The 20098-nt window shown below is 37.0% G+C and overlaps 1 protein-coding gene across 1 annotated transcript; it reads right to left on the bottom strand.

Moving 5' to 3' along the window:
• Positions 1-1387: 1387 nt before the first annotated feature.
• On the bottom strand, positions 1388-6754 carry SMR3A (submaxillary gland androgen regulated protein 3A). Its single transcript, XM_069595081.1, has 2 exons — positions 6701-6754; positions 1388-2101 (listed from the first exon to the last, which is right to left on the bottom strand). The coding sequence occupies exons 1-2, from the start codon at positions 6752-6754 to the stop codon at positions 1388-1390; spliced, it is 768 nt and encodes a 255-aa protein (XP_069451182.1).
• Between the last annotated feature and the right edge of the window lie 13344 nt (positions 6755-20098).

Genomic DNA, 20098 nt, shown 5'->3' with positions numbered 1-20098 from the left:
GGAGAAAATGGCAACTGACTCCAGTATTCTTGCCTGGAAAATACCATGGATATTCGAGAAGCCTGGTAGGTTATAGTCTGTGGGGTCTCAAAGAGTTTGACACGACTGAGCTACTTCACTTCTGAGGAAAATACTTTTTCCTTCTCAAATTACATTTACATTTGCTTACTTTCTTTTCTTGTTATACTAGAATATAAGCTCCATGAAAGCAGTGATTTATAACAGTCTCTGTTTCATGGCAGATTCTCAATAAGTAGTTGTGGAAGAAGGATAGCATTAAACATCAAGAAACAAATTTTGGCTTACTTCAAGTATCTTTGAGAAGTTTTGATTCAAATGTACTTGGTGGAAATGTGGGTAGTTAAGTAAGTGTACTGCAAGAAAATGGAGGTTTATACTTAAACGGTGAAAAAAATCTACGAGAGATAATAGCTCTCATGATACAATGAGGCCATGATGGTCATAATACTTTTTTTTTCCAAAATGGTCATAATACTTTTGATTAAAATCTTACCTAATAATAGGAAGCAATGGAAATTTGGATTTCTCAGCCATCTTCCTTTTATTATTGATGTCTGAAATGATCATTATTTATCAAGTCCTACTTTGGCTGGAAAATGATTTTTTATATGACATTTCAAGATTTGTGCCTTGAATGTACTTCTTTAGATATTTAGATTTGGGATTTCTTTGGAAGGAATGATGCTAAAGCTGAAACTCCAGTACTCTGGCCACCTCCTGAGAAGAGTTGACTCATTGGAAAAGACTCTGATGCTGGGAGGGATTGGGGGCAGGAGGAGAAGGGGACGATCGAGGATGAGATGGCTGGATGGCATCACGGACTCGATGGACGTCAGTCTGAGTGAACTCTGGGAGTTGGTAATGGACAGGGAGGCCTGGCGTGCTGCGGTTCACGGGGTTGCAAAGAGCTGTACATGACTGAGCGACTGAACTGAACTGAACTGAACTGAGGAAGACATCTCTGCTCTGGAATTGACAGATCATGTAAAAAGCTGCAAGTGCTAAGATTATTTTAGCATCTTTTAACATGTTATTTTGTGTTTTGTAATTATATGATGGGTTGAGGTACCCAAGAAAGGATCCTGTTGCCTATTTTTCCAACTTTATCACTCTAAGCTCTGAGTCTAGGTATCTCATTGTATTTTTCCTAATTCCCTTCTTGGTTTCATAGTACAAGGGCAGGTTTCCGGTAGCACTAATTTTCAAATGGGTGGCATAAATACGGACAAACTGATGGCTCTCCTGAGGACACTGGAGGCTTAGTATCATTGCTCAATTCTTTATTTTCACTTTGTTGGCATACTATTTTCATAACTTGTGCTTTCTTTTACAATTTCTAAGATTATTTCTCCCCAAAACTCAGAGCTCATGGGCTATCTCTTCCATATCCAAAAAAGAAAAGAAGTTTTTCTAAAAATCTCTTAAAAGAATTTTGGGTATTGGATGATGTAGTTGTGGGGTTGATGAATTTGGTGGTGGGTTCTTCTGTGTTTGTAGTGGAGTCTATATTGTTTGTTATGGGGACTGTTGTTATAATGGAGTCTACTGTGTCAGCATCGGGGACTGTTGTGTCGACGCCGGGGACTGTTATGTCGATGCCGGGGACTGTTGTGCCGGTGTTGGGGACTGTTGTGTCGACGCCGGGGACTGTTATGTCGATGCCGGGGACTGTTGTGTCGGTGTTGGGGACTGTTGTGTCAACGTCGAGGACTGTTGTGTCAACGTCGGGGACTGTTGTGTCAACGTCGGGGACTGTTGTATCTGTAATGGAGTTTGTTCTGTCGGTAACGGAGGCAGTAGGGGAGTCTGTTGTAATTGGTGGTATTGGGGGTAGAGGTGGAAAGAAGGGAGGATAAAATGGAGGATATGGAAAGAGCTGTTGAGGTCTATATGGATAAGGTCTTGGTGGATTTGGATAACCTGGGAAGAAAGGACGGCGTGGTGGAATTCTCCCTGGACCAGAGGGTAGAGAAGGGTGTTGAACAAATCCTGGGACAGAAGGAATGCGTCGTGGAGGAAGTCGAGCAGGTGGCAGTGGTCTAGGCCCTGGCAGGCTGGGGTCTCTGTGACTCTCTCCAGACTATGGGAAAGAAAAGAAGTAAACAGTTTTAAATTAGATATTTCAGTGTCAAGCATAACAACGTGTATTTTCTGTGTTAGGCAGAATTCTTAGGTGCCTCCCAAGATTCCTATTCCCTGCTGGCCCAAGCTGGCCTGACTTATCAGTTGAGCTCATTTATTGTAAAATAGGTTCTACAGGTCAGGGAGAGAATTCAGAGAGACTTGAATGCCTTCTGTTGACTTTGAAGCAGAGAGCCAAACACCATATGTGGAGATGATGACTTGGGTGTGAATGCCTTGGGTGGAAAGAGCTGGGATTGGTCTCTGGTTTTAGCCAGAAAGCAAGTGGGGACTTCAGTCTTATTGACAAGGGACTGAATTCTGTCAACATCCATGCAAGTTGAAAGATGACTTGGGCTCCAGAATGGACCATAGCCCTGGCTACACCTTTCGAAATTTCTAAAAGTATGAGCAAGAATCCAACTGAGCCAAGGCCAGAGTCTGACCAAAGAAATAGCAAGACAATAAATGCATTTTTAAAAAACTACTAGTTTATGGCAACTTATTATGCAGCAATGAAAAACTCTTACATGTATCTAAAGTCTTTGTCAGAGAAAATGTGGAGTTTCTGAATGCCTAGTCTCTCAATGAAACCTGAGATAATACTGAATGGAAAAGAGTTCAGTCAAATCATTTTGTTTGCTTATAGTAGGACGTGTGCTTGCAATCATTCCAAATGGGGAAAATATCTCTTTATTCAGGGTTGCTCCAGGCTTTGAACACTAATAAAGTGTGAAATATATTACTACTTTTTGGTCTGTACTAATATAGGAGAGGTAGAGACACACTCCTGCCTTTTGTGAGTACCTACAATCCACAGCAGTTCAAAAATGGCCGAAAGGGAGGCAGAAAGCTAGTCTCTTGCAGTTTCATGCCCAGGTTTAAATTCTGCATCTGCTACTTAGAGATTGTGTGAATGTGGAGTCCTTTTGGAGACTCTCTTTCCTCATTTGGAAAATGTCAGTCCTGAAAGTATCCACCTCCTAGGGCCATTGTGAGATTTGCTGTGAAATGGTGCCTGTCAGGTACTTGGACCATGCTTGGTTCAGGTACAGTGCTCAAGAAATGTTACCTGCTACTCTGAAAATACAACTTTTAACAAATAGTGCAGGAAACAAATGTTGGTTAGGTTTCATTAGAGGAAAGATTAATGATTGTCTCACTAAAAGGCCAGCCTTTGTAAAGAGGCTTAAATAATATAAAAAGGGGGGAGGGTGTGCAAGTGAAGGGAAAATATGGCAATGCTCTAGGGTAAGAAAGTAAAAGTCTTCCTTTACTGAGGGTTTCTATGGACGTACAAGCACATTCCCTCTTGCTCTCCTCAGGCCCTCCACCTATTGATTTGTCTGTTGTTTTCCCTTTGATAATTCCTAACTTCAGAATTGGACTTCCCAGGTGGTGCGATGATAAAGAATCTGCCTGACAATGCAGGAGATTCAAGAGATGCGGGTTTGATCCCTGGGTCAGGAAGATCCCTTGGAGAAGGAAGTGGCAACCCACTCCAGTATTCTTGCCTATAAAATCCCACAGACAGAGGAGCCTGGCGGGCTACAGTCCTTGGGCTTGCAAAAAGTCAAGCATGACTGAGCATGCACAACTTTAGAATTACCTTAAATTGTCCATGATTCCTTGTCATGAGCTCTTGAACAGGGCTGGCAGATAGTGAAAGCACTGTGCCACCACAGATTATGGTCCTTCAGTGCTCTCCTACAAACCTCTCAAGTATTTGAAGTTTGCTTTTCACATTCCTTAGTGGTCTGTGATTTTCCCAAGTGGATGCTGATTTCATTAAAATTCTCTACCTCTTTCTGAGCCCCCATCTTCTCCACCAAGATGATTTTCTTCCCTCTTCTCCAAAATGATGCACACAATTGGAAATGAGTCACAGATTTGCCAGCCACACAACCATAAAGTCATCAATATCTAGATATTTCCTTTCGTTCACAAGTAACATCTCAGAGCTCTGCCAATTGTCCCGTTTGCTTCCTGCACTTCACGTATGTGGCTTTCAATTGTCTTGTTTTTCTCAGTAAACTATCCCTTATGTTCAGTTTACCTTTTTGAAAAAGGTCCACTTTCAACTGTGCTTTCCCTTGCTGTGCTAGCTCTCTGCACCTCTTTCCTTTATAGCAATACTTTCAGAAAAGGTAGTCTAGGTTTGCTAACCATACTTTTTCAATTCTATTGACTCAACATGTCACTGAAATTCTTTTATTGATGTACCAATGAGGTTGTAAAATGCCCAAACTCTTCTCTATATCAGCACTCTTGTTTTCCCTCTCTAGCTAGTGATATTTGACTGGAGTTTGGAGGATACTTGACTCAAGGGCTTGACAAGCCAAAAACTAGTCAAGGTGTTTAAAAAGTTTCAGATTTAATTTTTAACTTTCCAGAAAACAAATTCTTAGTATAGGGAAAATATTTAACATCGTTTTCATTGTTGACACGAAGAATTAGGTAAACGTAGCCTTGTCTCCTAAGGATATTCTGATATAGATCCAAAGGTTAGGGCTAATGAAAAATCTTCATAGTAAATGCCTGTTCTTTTCCTAATTTCTTAACCCAGCCACAGTGATTGGTTATTTTTTCACCTTGGGGTCAAGGTAGTGAACTTGGTAAAAATGATGACAATACTATGTCAGTAGAACCTGTCCTCTCACTGGAATATAATTGGAGCTGATCCTTTGGACCTAAATTTATTGGTATTTTAATAGAATTAATAGTAAATCATTTGCCTTTCTTTGAGGATTATGAGATAATGTCTGTACATTATTTTAATTAATGTAAAATTCTGTATAATGGAATGAACATGCAAAAGATTTCATGCCCAATATTACTATTTATCTTGCCCATATGTAAAAGATATTCTACTCATTGCATTTCTAAAATTCAGTAGTTGTTAATGATCATTAGTCTCATATAATTAAGCTGAGAAAAGACTTATTTCTACTTGCTGCTGCTGCTGAGTCGCTTAAGTTGTGTCCGACTCTGTGTGACCCCGTAGACTGCAGCCCACCAGGCTCCCCCCTCCCTGGGATTCTCCAGGCAAGAACACTGGAGTGGGTTGCCATTTCCTTCTCCAATGCATGAAGGTGAAAAGAGAAAGTGAAGTTGCTCAGTCATGTCTGACTCTTAGAGACCCCATGGACTGCAGCCATGGACTGCAGGCTCCTCCGTCCATGGGATTTTCCAGGCAGGAGTACTGGAGTGGGGTGCCATTGCCTTCTCACTTAGACTGCTTAGATTATTGAACTTAAATTAATTTTGCAAAAAAATCATTATTTAGATAATCAAAATATGATCCTTTAAATTAAGAAAATTTTTTCGCATATTCTGAGGATATAAACATATTGAAAATCATCTTTAAGATTAGGTCAGTAAGACATGATATAAACTTTTAAATATGTCTGTATGTTTAACTGGCTTATCAAAAATTATATCATAAGATATTTAATAATATAATATACTTAGTGATATAACGCACTAATATGTACTTAGGCCAATGTTGGATTCCCTGAGTGACCTATTGAATGGCCTGGTCTTATTCAAGTTTCTGAGAGTAGATGGAAGAAGCATTATTTGATGTTTCAGAATGATTTAATTTTATGTTTCCTGTTTTGTGAAAGTCCTAATGATCTGAAAAAAATGTTTTCTTTTTCCAGTTGGTATAAAGGATCTTACAGATCTTTGGCAGAAATTACTCTGGAATTAATCTCCTCCTTCCTATTATTGGAATTCATCCATCCCTCCTTGGAGATTATCATTTCACTACTTAAGAAAACCAAAAACTTGTGGGTTTTTATCTTTTTCAATTTAAGATATTTAGAAGCTTCTACAGTCTTTTCCATGAGATATGTTGGTACAAATGTTTATAGTTTCTCAAAAGTTAGCATGCATAGATTCCCCTGAGTGCTTGACAAAATGTAGATCCCTATATCCTCCTCTCTGGGCTCTCTTGTTTGTTCTGGGATGAAGTACAGAATATATAGCATATTTTTTAATAAATGAATGTGTTTACTCTGATGTAGATGATCCATGGACACTATGTATATGTGCTGAGTCCTGTCCGACTCTGTGATCTCAGGGACTGTAGCCTGCCAGGCTCCTCTGTCCATGGGATTTTCCATGAACACTATGATGACCATAAATGTTCTTTTTTAACTATCTCATTTTATAGATTAGGAAATAAAGTCCCAATAACATTAAACAACAGTGTTAAATATAAATAATATTCAAATGTTGTCTTTCAGTATGTTGGATCAAAGACTTGCAATCAATTTGTTTCAGCTACTTGTGAAATTGCTAATGTGTGGGACCCGCATTTGTATATGTCTGTATAAAGTAGCCTGATATTGTAGATCCAAACTTTCCCAAATAGCAGCCATGAGCAATGTGTTGCTTTTGAAATTAAGTTAGCTTTTAAATTTAAGGCAGATTAAAACACTAGAACAGTGCTTCAACAATGATTGCTAACTACTAATTTATAAAGTATAATGCAAAAAGAAATCTGAAGTAGTAGTTGTTAGAAAAATATACAGATGTGTGTAATGAGACTTACCGAGAAACATGTTACAAAAGCCAAAAGGCCCAAGGTCAAGCACAGTGGTTTCATCCTTATGGTTATTCCTGAAAGTGAGCACAGTGGCTGATCAGCATTACTTTTGAATAGTACTATTCGGAAAGTGTCCCAACACTGGTATATGACTCATACAGGAATACTACTGCTGCTAAGTCACTTCAGTCGTGTCCGACTCTGTGCGACCCCATGGACTGCAGCCTACGAGGCTCCTCCATCCATCGGATTTTACAGGAATACTACTGCAGCATTTTAAGAATTTTGTCTAATATTATTTTGGGCTCACAATTAATGTCAGTAGGCTGTAGTAACATTTAACTTTAGAATGATGAAATTAGTTTTAACTTTTGACTTGTGAAAGGCAAAAAAGTTGTTCAGAAAGCGTTTATACTGTAGAAACTTTGGGGCTGGTGCATGGGGATGACCCAGAGAGATGTGGGGAGGGAGGTGGGAGGTGAGGGTCATGTTTGGGAACGCATGTAAGAATTAAAGATTTTAAAATTTAAAAAATAAAAAAAATAAAAACAAACAAACAAACAAAAAAAAACCCTAAGGTTTTGGATTTCAGAAGTTGCTACTTTGAAATGGACAGCTTTTTTGGATTTGAGTTTCTTGGTGTTTTAAAATAGTGATTATAGGGCTTTGTAGATTTCTACAGACTTGTATTTCAGATATTAATTTCTTAACTAGATCTTATGTTTTAAATTTAATTTCTTGGTACAATTGAAAAATAAGGAAAGAAACAGTATCACCCTACTAGATACAGTTTAAAGGAAAATTATTGCAAACTATAAATCCTTTCCTAGTTTTAATAACAGTCTACTAAGGTGTTTCAGTCTGTGATGAGTGGTCACAAAAAACTTCAAAAGATCCTCATGTGGTATATTAAAGACCTGTGCATAAAAAAGGGAGGTGTCCAGGTATTTTATTCTCAGTTGGCTCAAAATTGACAATATGTTTGAAGTACATGAGCTTGAGTTGTGGGAAAGCAACCTCATGCACCTTTGTGCAGTCTAGCTTTTGGACAGTTATCTCGGCCCATCAATTAAGTGTGTTGGCTGAACAATCTGAGTCTTAAAATGATCTAGGGAAAAAAAATTCATTGAATATATATGCATATGGTTTTATTTTTAAGCATCATTTCTCCTGTGACACATTCTTAAAATCTCAGGAAAGGAAAGTCAAGCAAATAATAAAAACATATTGTGCAATCATTCTCTCAGAGTACATCTGACATCTGACAGTATTTTGGTCATTAAGAAGGTCAAAAATCATTAAGGTACATCAGAGGGGAAGGTTGATTGGTTGTGTAATTGGATGGATTAATTGTCCCAGGGGCCTAAAATAAATGCTTTTTTTTTTGACATATGGAATTTATCAATATTTAATAGGCTTTATGGTAACTAAATATTATGTAAGCCATATACTATTCTTTTGTTGAAAATAAACATGCTAAAAAAACCCCATAAAATTATGTCTTTGAAAGTCTGAGAAAAATTTAAATTTCAAAGTAAAAGTCCTTTAATTTATATTTTTATGTACTTACCGCTGTATGAGAGCCTTTTCAGGGCTAATTATCCTGCTGGTCAAATTAGTCCTGCCAGGCACTTTTTGAAAGATGGTAAATGAAGTAGAGAAAGAATAAGAAATTTCAGCTGTTATATAGATACAAGGGATACATAGTGATAACAAGGAAAAGCCTAGTTGAGATTTGGTTGATGTTCTTTAAACAAAGGTAGGAAATTGTCATTGCCAATTTGGCAATCTTTTCCGGCAAGTTTTTTTTTTTTTTTCATTTCTGAGGAGGAGCTTTGATCCATTCAATATTTGGTGTTTCCTGAGGAAACATATATTATATAATGAATCACAATGCCCTTTTGTTTCAACAAAATAGTCTGGAGCTTCAAGTGAACCACTGCTTCTTTATTTTAAAGAGAAGCAGAAGGTGTATTTCAAGTAATTTTAATGAGTCATTTTTGATTATGTATACTATCATGACCACTTTCCTGGTAACTCGGGTGATAAAGAATCTGTTTGCAATGCATCAAATCTGTCTGGTTTGATTCCTGGGTTGGGATGATCCACTGGAGAAGGGATAGGCTACCCACTCCAGTATTCTTGGGCTTCCCTGCTGGCTCAGATGGTAAAGAATCCACCTGCAATGTGGGAGACCTGGATTCCATCCCTGGGTTGGGAAGATCTCCCTGGCAAAAGGGAATGGCTACCCACTCCAGTATTTCAGACTATAGGGGCTTCCTAGGTGGCAAAGGTGGTAAAGGACTTGCCTGCCCAGGCAGGAGACATAGGGATGTGGGTTAGATCCTTGGGTCTGCACGATCCCATGGAGGAGGGCATGGTCATCCACTCCAGTATTCTTGCCTGGAGAATCCCATGGACAGAGCAGCCTGGCAGGCTATAGTCCGTAGGGTCGCAAAGAGTTGGACACGACTGCAAGGACTTAGCACACACATGTACACACTATCATTATGTTTACTATGCTATCTAAAAGTTAAATACATTATGTGGGAAGTTAAAAAATAAAATTGTTTTAAAATTAAACTCTAACTTAATCTAGAGAGAGTTTGGGGGAATGATCGAGAATTAAAATTAGAAGTCATTATTAAATAGATGTTGCTAAATAGCAAACACATTACCATGGCCAGTTAGATTCAGAGCATTTCCAATATGTCTCTTGACTGTTGGAACTTGACTTTTGGACTATCTTATGTGTTTATGTTTCTGTTGTTTTTCAGTTGAAATTATGAAACTATAACTATTTTATCCTTGGGTGTTTCTACATGTCTGAATCTATATATTTTTTTCTTTCATTTATGTAACATTGGTTTAGTTGAATCAGTTTTTTGAAAGATGAGAAAAGTGGATGCTTGGAATAGGATTTTGATCTAAGTTTTTGAAATAGCAAGAGAGAGAAATCTAGTGGTGAAAGAGGCCAGATTTGTGTAGTTGCTGAATTTGAACTATATTTTAATTCTCTGTGCCTGTAATTACTTCATGATATTTACGTCATTTAAAAGACTTAAATGGGCATTTTAAAGGAAGCTTCTTTTGATCCTTAAAGAACTAAAATAGTTTTCTGAGAGAATGTTCTAAAAGGTTATGTGATGCTCACAGTTATTAAGTTGGGAAATCACAAGACAGGGTAGGGGGAATTGAGTTCTCTTACCATCTCTATTTTACATGTAGGCACTACTGAACCTAAGTCTGCTCACTTCAAGGCCTGAATACTGAGTTAGCAAGGATTTCATGTTGGTTCCTCAATCTACATAACCTTCATCAGCTTCATGAAACTTCATGTCATAGTGAGCTGCAGAGATTAATCAAGTGAATTTACAGTTAGATATTTTTACCTCAATTCCCCAAATCAGCCTTTATTTCTTGGCTTATGCCAGACTAGCTATTTAACCTCATTTGCCTCAATTTTTGCAGTTAAAGAATGTTGGTATTTATAATTTTCATGTCATGGAGTTTAGTTATTCTTTTGTTCATTCGTTTACCCATTCACCAGTTGTTGAATCCCTACTGGGTTTTTGACACGATGCTAATTGTTAAAGTCACAGAATATTGAAATATTTGTTCTTAAAAATATTTTGGAACTTGTAGGTGGTTTGGGGACAAAGAAGCCCCATTTTGAGAGTTGATCTTAGTTTTAAATCTCCGTACTTCATTTCATTTCTTTGTCTTAATTGCCTTAAAATTTCTAAAGACATAATGGAGTATATTGTTTCGCTAATTTTAGCATCTAGTCAGCATTGAACAAAAACATGCCCAAACAATGAAATGGTTCTACATTCTAGGTTTACATGGAAAGTTCAATAAACCTCTTTTTTCTCTGACAGTAATCTAGCTTGTCAGAAGATGAGTATCCTTTCTTTTTTGTTTAGATGCCAATATATTTATTAGCCAAGTGTTTCAAATCCAGGGGTGATCTATGTTGGAATGGATCACTGACTCTGAAGGACTTAGAATGAACACTGGCAAAACTGAAAGACAATTCCTGAGGGGGTTGTGACTAACAAAGTATTAGAACAAGACAAGTCAATAGAAGCACATGTCTGTTAAGAAATAGAGACTGTCACTCAAGTTAAACTTTAATCAATCATGGCTCAAAAAGTTCCTGAATGAATGGTCTCTAGAACAGTACCTAAGTGAGCTAATGTCTCTGGTCACAGGAAAGTCAAGGTGACTGTAGTGTCACACTATTGTTAGTGCAGAGACTTATTTGGACAGATGGAAACTATCTCCCTGATATAAATAGATTTAGCAGAATTATATTTGAAGTCTGCTGCCCTCCTGCGGAGCAGTAAGCTTTGTTTCTCTGGAGTTATATAAACAGTATCAATCAATATGAATCAAAGATATTAGTTTCCCACTTGAGATCTCTCTTGGGCATTGTTTCTAGCTTCATCTTAATATCCAATATATACATATTTTCTTTGTCATGGTTTCACTTTATTAAGAAATCTGTGTACAAGTTTTCTCTGTAAACTAGACCCAATACTTACAAAAATTTAAACTATAAATGTGAGATTTGTTAGTGTATAAATAATGTTTTATTTTAAAATTTAATATGCAAAATAACTCTAGGACATTGTCATGAAGAAATTAACATCCAGCTTTTTAAATGATGAAGCAACTGAGTGGTAGTTAGTACTAAGATCTTACCAGGCATGTTCAACAATGTTTTTTCCTAAAAGAAATTATTCATAGGGTGTTGATAAGGATGTTACTTAAAAATAATATGAACTAAAAAATTAAGTATATTAAAAAGTAATGATAGTTACATGTGTCATTGCCTGAAAACTAGTACAAATTCTTAAACAACTTTCAAATTAGGGGGAAAATGGTGTATTGTGTTCTGAAATTCAAAAGACCTTAGTTCCAGTATTGACTTTGCCATTTATGCATAATATTATCTTGTGATAAAGCTCTTTAATCTCTCAAAGTTTTCTTTGTAAAAAGGTAAAGTAAAATTGAATAAATCTCTATTATCCTAATTATAGGCTGATCTAGGTTTTCAGGAACCTAAAGTTTATACAAGTTTGGGAATTGATTCTAAGACAAAGAATGCAAAATTATATTTCCTAAATACCTGCTGCCACCCCAAGACCATCTTATAGGAGACTGTGAGGACACAACAGTCTGAAACACAGAGAGAACATCAATAAATCATCTCAGAGATGCGGGTTCCCACCTTCCAGCACCCCGCTGTATCAGACCAGGTCTTGAACTAAAAGGACTCTGTCTCTAAAACTCAGAGAAACCAGCACCAGCCAAGTTCTGCTTTTCCATAGATTGGCATTTCATACTGCAGGATCCTTCCTGCGAGATTCTAAGTTTTAATAATTTCAGACTTATCCTTTCTTCCCTTGACCTAATGAATACTGGCTTTTTATTTTTTCAGTCGCTTGGTACCTTGGTCTTCTCATTTTGCCTCTTCAGTTACACATTAAGAATTCATAATGTCCAGTTAATGATACTTACATTAAATTCCATGAAAAATAACTGGTGTCTCCTGACAGGACTGAGTGATATGACCGCTGAGTGACTAAATGGCTGTGACACCTACTGTGCTCTACTGGCAGCAGTGGTCTTGGGCTGAGAATGATGTTCAAACTTATAGGACAAAATATTCTTCAGCAAGTATCAAGTTGACTTAAAAACTATACAAAACAAGTAGCAACATAGCATATGGTAATATCCTGGTGGGAATTTGGTGAAATTTTGGTACAGCTTCCTATGTCCCAGTTACTCTGAACCTGGGAAAGGTGTGATCATGAGAAAGAAGTCTGAATGTGAATGGAAAAACTTTTAGACAAGTCATAAGACTATACTGATTTCAGAGGAATCTGTGAGTTAATGAGCTGTGGTTGGGTGTTCTGGTGGTTCAGAAATATTTTTGTGGGAATACTATGGCCACCCTAAACTGTGGCAACATGTCACTTGTAGATATGATCTCTCTTATTATGCCTTCATAGCCAGAAGTCTGAGAATCAAGGTTAAAATTCATATTTGGAAAATACTAATCCTTTAGCTGGGAAAGACCCTGCTGCTGGGAAAGATTGAAGGCAGGAGGAGAAGGGACAACAGAGGATAAGATGGTTGGATGGCATCACTGACTCAATGGACATGAGTCTGAGTAAACTCCAGGAGTTGGTGAGCCTGGCGTGCTGCAGTCCATGGGGTCACAGAGGTGGACACAACTGAGCGACTGAACTGAACTGAATCCTTTAGCTTCTTATGTTATACATGCTCACTTAAAGCTAATTCCATTCAGTTCCACCCACTGACTTTTTGCTTTTTGTAGTCATTTCTTTTGTCAATGACACTGTCACATGGCTGAAGTTATCCTTGGTGACTTAAATATTCACTTGAGAGTCCTATCCATGTAGTGTGTTACTGAAAATGTAAGTCTGTGTGCCCAACGCAGAATGAGACCAAACAACACTAAAACATTGGCGTTTGGAACAGAGAAAGGTTTATTACAGGGCCATGCAAGGAGATGGGTGACTCATTTTAAAAACTGCAAACTTCTCAAAAGCTTTCAGCAAAGCCTTTTTATAGTAAATGTGAGGGAGGCGCATGGCTAGTTCTTGCAAACTTCTTGGTGGCAGATCTTTTGTTCTTGAAGTCAGGTCACGGTCAGGCAATCATGTTCCTGTAAATCTCTACTAAACGAATGTTATTCTCTACCCTGACAAGAAAGGGCAAGGTCCTAAGGCACAACTTTTGCTCTCCAAGGTCCCAGTCCTGGTTAAGAAGATGCAGATCTCAGTTGGCAGCTCCCTCAGGGTTAGGTTCCCAGACCCTGCCCAGCTGTCATCATTGAGGGAGCCAGGTGGCCAACCCAACTGACTGTCAGGCTCCTAAGGCCACCCAAATGGGATGGGGGGAAAGCCAAGTCCCACTGACTGCAGCAGGCAACCTGCCACTGCTATTAGGTTGCAAAGATGGGGAAGGGACAGAGATTCAGTGCTGCCTCAAGGCCTGCTGCCAAGCTGAGTGTACGGCCCTGATGAGGGCTCTAGAGTCTTGGAGTCCATAGCCCAGTCTGTTCTCTAAGCTCTCTAGCTCACCCACTGGCCCAAGGCTGGGTGAGCTGGAGAGTCTCTGGGAGAAGGCCTGAATCTGCCTCTTTCCTCAGTCTTCACCTGATGACCACCACACTTTTCACCATTGGCTGAATCACTTCTCTAATAGTCCCTCATTGACAGTTCATTGCTTGTGGGTGGAGCCAACTGAGATGCCAACCAATGGCTGAGCAATACCTATTTCCTGGCAACAGGAATGGAGTAATGATGCACAGCAGTTGCAGCCTGGTAAGGGCTGTGCTCACTGCATTCTCTTATAGTGTCTTCTTGTCTCTCTCTATCTTATCTCTCATTTCCAATTACCTTTCTCTTGTCCACTTCAAGTGTCAAATTTAAGGTTGCTATTAACTTGATGTATTCTGCTTCTAAGTGATTCATTCAGATATCTCACTTGGCAGGGAAGAATCACAAACACCTTCTTTTAAGCTTTTCTACCCAAGTATTCCCACTTGTATCTCAGTTGGAATACAGGTCCAGTGAGCTTTTGTCTTTCTTGAAATCGATCAACTCTGTCCCTTCTCTCGGAAGTCAGTGTAGAGTTAATGGCAGAACATAAAAGTAATATTCTTTCAGATATGCTGTCATTGCTTTGAAAATTTAAGATTGGTGCATAGCAGTAAGAAATACATTATTGGCCCAGTACAATATGGCCCTGTATGTACCTACATACACATATGTAACAGAATAAGGAGTTACAAAGCACAACATACTCAGTGTCCTATCCAGTCCACCCCATTCCATTTTATCCTGGACTATCTCATACTATAATATATATTCTATCAAAATCCTTCTCTTTGGGATGGAGAATATATTCCCTGATGTAAAATAAGAGGTGAGAACCTTCAGAATCTGCTGTATTGTAAAGAAAACAATACAATCAATTGTTGATATATATAGTTCTGATTGTTTCCCAAATATAAAGGAGGATTCAGAAAATAATATATATGTACATTTTAGAATTTATTTACTTACCTCCCTCCCTCCCTACATTTGTACCTGTCTGGGAACTTGAAATTTAGCAAATTTTATAAAAACCCACAAAATACAAGAAAAATATACTTACAGAATAAATGCTCTGACACTCATTTAACTGATGCAAAGGAGATGGGAAAGGAAGCACTAGCTTTTCTCATCCACTACCCTAGAGGTATAGGCTCAGTGGGCACATGGGAGGTTTGTCTTCCAAGTTATTGCAAATGTCAGTTTTACCTAATTTTTCACTGCCTAATATGCTCTCATTCTTTTTATCCTCACCTTACCAATGTTTAGTAAATCATTGCTTACCTCCCCCTCACTCTCCTTTGTTAGTGTATTAGTTCAGTTCAGTTCAGTCGCTCAGTCTTGTCCAACTCTTCGTGACCCCATGAATTGCAGCACGCCAGGCCTCCCTGTCCATCACCAACTCCCGGAGTTCACTCAGACTCGCATCCATCGAGTCAGTGATGCCATCCAGCCATCTCATCCTCGGTCGTCCCCTTCTCCTTCTGTCTCCAATCCCTCCCAGCATCAGAGTCTTTTCCAATGAGTCAACTCTTCACGTGAGGTGGCCAAAGTACTGCAGTTTCAGCTTTAGCATCATTCCTTCCAAAGAAATCCCAGGGCTGATCTCCTTCAGAATGGACTGGTTGGATCTCCTTGCAGTCCAAGGGACTCTCAAGAGTCTTCTCCAACACTACAGAAGCATCAATTCTTTGGCGCTCAGCTTTGTTCAGAGTCCAACTCCCACATCCATACGTGACCACTGGAAAAACCATAGCCTTGACTAGACGGACCTTAGTCAGCAAAGTAATGTCTCTGCTTTTGAATATGCTATCTAGGTTGGTCATAACTTTTCTTCCAAGGAGTAAGCGTCTTTTAATTTCATGGCTGCAGTCACCATCTGCAGGATGATCAATTTTTCTGGAGGTCTTTAAGCAAATGAATTCCTCTCACATTATATTCTCATAATGGTGTTGCCAAACAATCTTCAGTGTCCAGGTAGTGCTAGGTTTGGCTTTTTTTTTTTTTTGTTAAAATGACTATCATTAACTCAGGTGCTGAAACTGGAGACCATTATGGAGCCAAAGTCTTCATGAATTTAAAAGTGAAAGTGAAAGTCACTCAGTCGTGTCCAACTCTTTGAGACCCCATGGACTGTAGAGTCCATGGAATCCTCAAGGCCAGTATACTGGAGTGGGTAGCTGTTCGCTTCTCCAGGAGATCTTCTCAACCCAGGGATTGAACTCCTGTCTCCCGAATTTCAGGCAGATTCTTTACCACCCACCAGGGAATCCCGGGAATCCTTCATAAATTTGATATAAAGATAAATCAGCATCTTAGCATGGAACAAGGAGGGAAGAGGCAGTTCCCATAGTTAGGAGTGCCCATAAGACTTTGGTTGTTTATGATATGATACTGAATTATGTTTGCTGCAATAAGCCCAAGACAAGGTCCTCATCACCTTTTAGATAATGTAACTTCAGTGCAAGCATTAGGTAAACAGATCTAAAAATATAAGAGGATACTAAGCACATACTCTTGATGGGAATTTATATATCATGTCTAGAATATCTTAATTTAGTTGATTCATGTGAAATCTCATATGGTTGCAGATTTATTTTACAGTTTTCCTTATAATCAGTTCTCTTCTTCACACATGTTTCTTTTTGAGGAGATAACTAAGATTAAATGTTATCCAGGAATGATACTAAATTCATAGTAAATAATTTCAAATCATATTACTACAAGGTCCTATATACACATATTGGGAATTCTAAAGACCACCAAAATATAAATGAAAAATATTGATTGTATTCCAAGGTCAACAAGAGATTACAGAGGAAAGTTAAATTAAGGTCTCAGGCAAAAATAAAATTAAAACAAGGTATGTGTAGTATAAAGTTATGTTGACATTAAACAGTGAAATGAACATATACTTTATGATTAAAAACTAAATAAGAACATTATATGTGAAGATATTTGGTATTTACCCAGAAGCAAGCAGTGAAAGTCAAGAGGATAGCAATCAAAATCAGAGCTTTCATCTTGTCCTAGGGTCTTCTAGAAGTAGGTAGCAAGAGATGGTTCATTGGTGGAAGGAAAACAAAACAAACGCTGATTTGCTTTTGCTAAATCTTGACCAAAGAAAAAACATTTATGCATATTATGGTACATCCATGGCGTATATTGTATCTATGGCATAAAAAGAACTTGTCAAATTTACAAGAAAAATATCAAATCCAATGGATACATGCAAAGGTTAAGAATAACGAATTCCAATAACAATGTGAGTAGTAGATAAAAATGTGGACAGAAGTCCTTGGTTTGCTGTCAAGAAAACATACAGAACTTTCTATTTGACCTACTATTTTACAATTGCTATGGAGTTATTTTAAAAGGTTAAACCAAAATATGGTCAAGGTTGAGATAAGGTTGACATCCTTGCATGCAGCCGTTGATTCTGTTACTTGAGATAACCTTTTTGAAAGCAGGATGGCAATATACAAAAGAAACATGAAAATGTCTATACCTTTAACTTAAAGAATCTCAGTCTTGAGGGTTTTTATTGGTAAATTAGCCAATAGAAAAATGTTTAAATGTTCATTCCAGTGTTACTTATAATCTAAAAATATGAATACTGATATTGATGACTACAGAAATTAGAAAAATACTTATGTTATCATGATAAGTGAAAAGTTTAAATACCATACTTCAAGTAAATTATCCAAGTAGATAAGAACTGGAAAATGTAGGCAAGAATTAAATAAATGTGGTATGATGGTTTAATTTATATGCAGATGTTCTGTTATTAAAAACTTACTGTGTTTTGTTGATTTTATAATTTAAACACACAAAAGAAATTAAGAAATTGACATTAAAATGGTTTTCTGGCTCTGATTTTGACCTTTACATATTTAAGACACTAGACAGAAAAGTTTAAACATTTACTTACAACTTAAAAATGTGTATTGTTAGAAATATGAAATATTTATATTAATCTTGTCATAAGTATTATTTTATCATATGTAAATAACTTTTAGAAATTTGACATTTCTGTTAAACTTTTTATTTCTTTTGGTATGCTCATTATTGCTAGAGTCATCCAAAAAAAAATAAAATCAAACAAAATCTGAATTTCTCCAATTGTAGTTCTTTGAGATCTATTATAAAATTATCCTTTTCATAATTTTGCATTCATATATTATACTTCAGTAATGAATCAATTTGAAGGGATTCTCTATTCACTTAACTAATTCCTCTCCCAAAGAAAAGTAGCTATATATAGGAATTAAAGGCTAATTGCTTATGCTTATAAAATCTCAAAGTCAAATTTGGCTTCTTTTCTCATTTTTAAGTTGCAACATTAAAAACATGATAACTACAGCTTTACTGATGGAGAATTATTATCTATTATTATTATTAACAATGACTATTCATTAGGGCATCTCCATGTGATTTTAACAGAAAGACTACTGGATCAATAGTTACAGGAGCTGAATTTCAGTTATCAAATTATGGTCACATAACTTAACCTAAGTTTTATTCTTCTAATTTTAAAGTAAAACAATTAATCTATTTGATAAAATTATCACCGCCCAATACTCCAAGTATAGAAAACCAAGATAATAAGTATATCTCCATCATGTAAAAAAGTCACAGTCTCAAGCAAAATATAACACATTTAGAGATATATATATCTCTTTCCATTTGTAATAAAAGAAATGATAAACAGAATGGAAACATTCAGTTAATTTAAAAAACCAAGCCATTGATTTCTTGTGTAATTTAACAAAACAGATATTTCTGCACCTGAAAACATTTTCACTTTTATAGGTGCAAAACTAAAAAAAAAATTATTGGAATATAGTTGATTTACAATGTTGTGTTAGTTTTTGCTGTATAGCAAAGTGATTCAGTTATACATATACGTGTATATATCCTTTTTTGGATTCTTTTTCCATATAGGTCATTCAATTTATGCCTAAAAAGGGCCACTTTAAAGCTATTTGGGATTCCAGAGGACAAGCTATTTTCTTAATTATTATCAGGTTTACAGAAAATATTAATATTTCACTAATAAAAGTATATAAAACATACATTGATAAATTTGTTAGAGCATTTCCATTTTTTGTATTTATATTTTCTTTCAAATGCATTATCCATTTGAAATCTTTGTAAATAAGAGTTTTCAATCTCATAATAATTATACTAATTAGAAACAATATAAAGTCAAAGTCTAAAGAAAATTGTTTTAAGTTTTTGAAATTTAAAAAATGATATCATAATAAAGGATTCTCTCTCTGGTCATCCAGTAATGTCAGCCTTGCCTTAGCTTCTGAGGTCTGGAAGCTCAGAGAAAGAGTATAGGTGATTCATGCCTTATAATCTATTTTGTTCCTATTGCTAAGTAAGTTATTCTTATTATGTTAGCATTTGCTTCTGGGCTAATCCAAACTATTTCCTGAAGCAACAAAATAAAGAGTATTATAATCTTTAAAAGTTGACATCTGTCCTTTTCATTTTTCCAGAGAAAACATGGTTAATTATCTAGGCATCAGAAGAAGTGAAGGCTTATTCTTTATAATTTAAAAATAATATCGTAAGTTGATTTCTTTCCTTTATTGTGGATGGTTTGTTAAACAACTTGACTTTTTACCAACAAGCAATAGTTATTGAAACTTGACTGCAAACCCTAGGTATAACGCACATTTTCGTAAGTAAAGATTGCTATTTACAATATTTGCCTTGCTACTATGTGCTAATGTTGTGGAATCTGAGGTGGCAGAAAGTACTAGAAGATGATAGATTTTTTGTGTTCATCTTCAACTTTTTAAGATAAAATAACTGAAGCTCCAATACTTTGGCCGCCTGATGTGAAGAGCTGACTCATTTGAAAAGACCCTGATGCTGGGAAAGATTGAGGGCAGGAGGAGAAGGGGATGATAGAGGATGAATTGGTTGGATGGCATCACTGACTCAATGGACATGAGTTTGGGTAAACTCCAGGAGCTGGTGATGGACAGGGAGGCCTGGCGTGCTGCAGTCCCCGGGGTCACAAAGAGTTGGACACGACTGAGCAACTGAACTGAACTGAACTGAAAGTTACTTTTCAGAGATTATGAAGTTAGCTCAACTGAAACATTAAGTAGCTGGAGGGCAGCTGCAAATGTTACATTCATGTCTTGCTTTCTTTTGTACATAAAAATGAGAAAAAGATGTGTAGTGAGCCATTTGATACCAGTGGCTCAGACTGTAAAGCATCTGTCTACAATGCAGTAGACCTGGATTTGAT

Source organism: Ovis canadensis, chromosome 6 (genome assembly GCF_042477335.2).
Source record: "Ovis canadensis isolate MfBH-ARS-UI-01 breed Bighorn chromosome 6, ARS-UI_OviCan_v2, whole genome shotgun sequence".
NCBI lineage: Eukaryota > Metazoa > Chordata > Mammalia > Artiodactyla > Bovidae > Ovis > Ovis canadensis.
The sequence above is the reverse complement of the archived record's forward strand: the minus strand, read 5'-3'. Positions and strand labels throughout refer to the sequence as shown.

What these genes read in the sequence shown, in the direction of transcription:
- SMR3A (XM_069595081.1), bottom strand. Translation starts at nt 6,754, where the DNA reads ATGAAACCACTGTGCTTGACCTTGGGCCTTTTGGCTTTTGTAACATGT. An exon ending in CTTTTGTAACATGTTTCTCG is followed by an intron (nt 2,102 to 6,700) that starts GTAAGTCTCATT and finishes TCTTTCCCATAG; the next exon opens with TCTGGAGAGAGTCACAGAGA.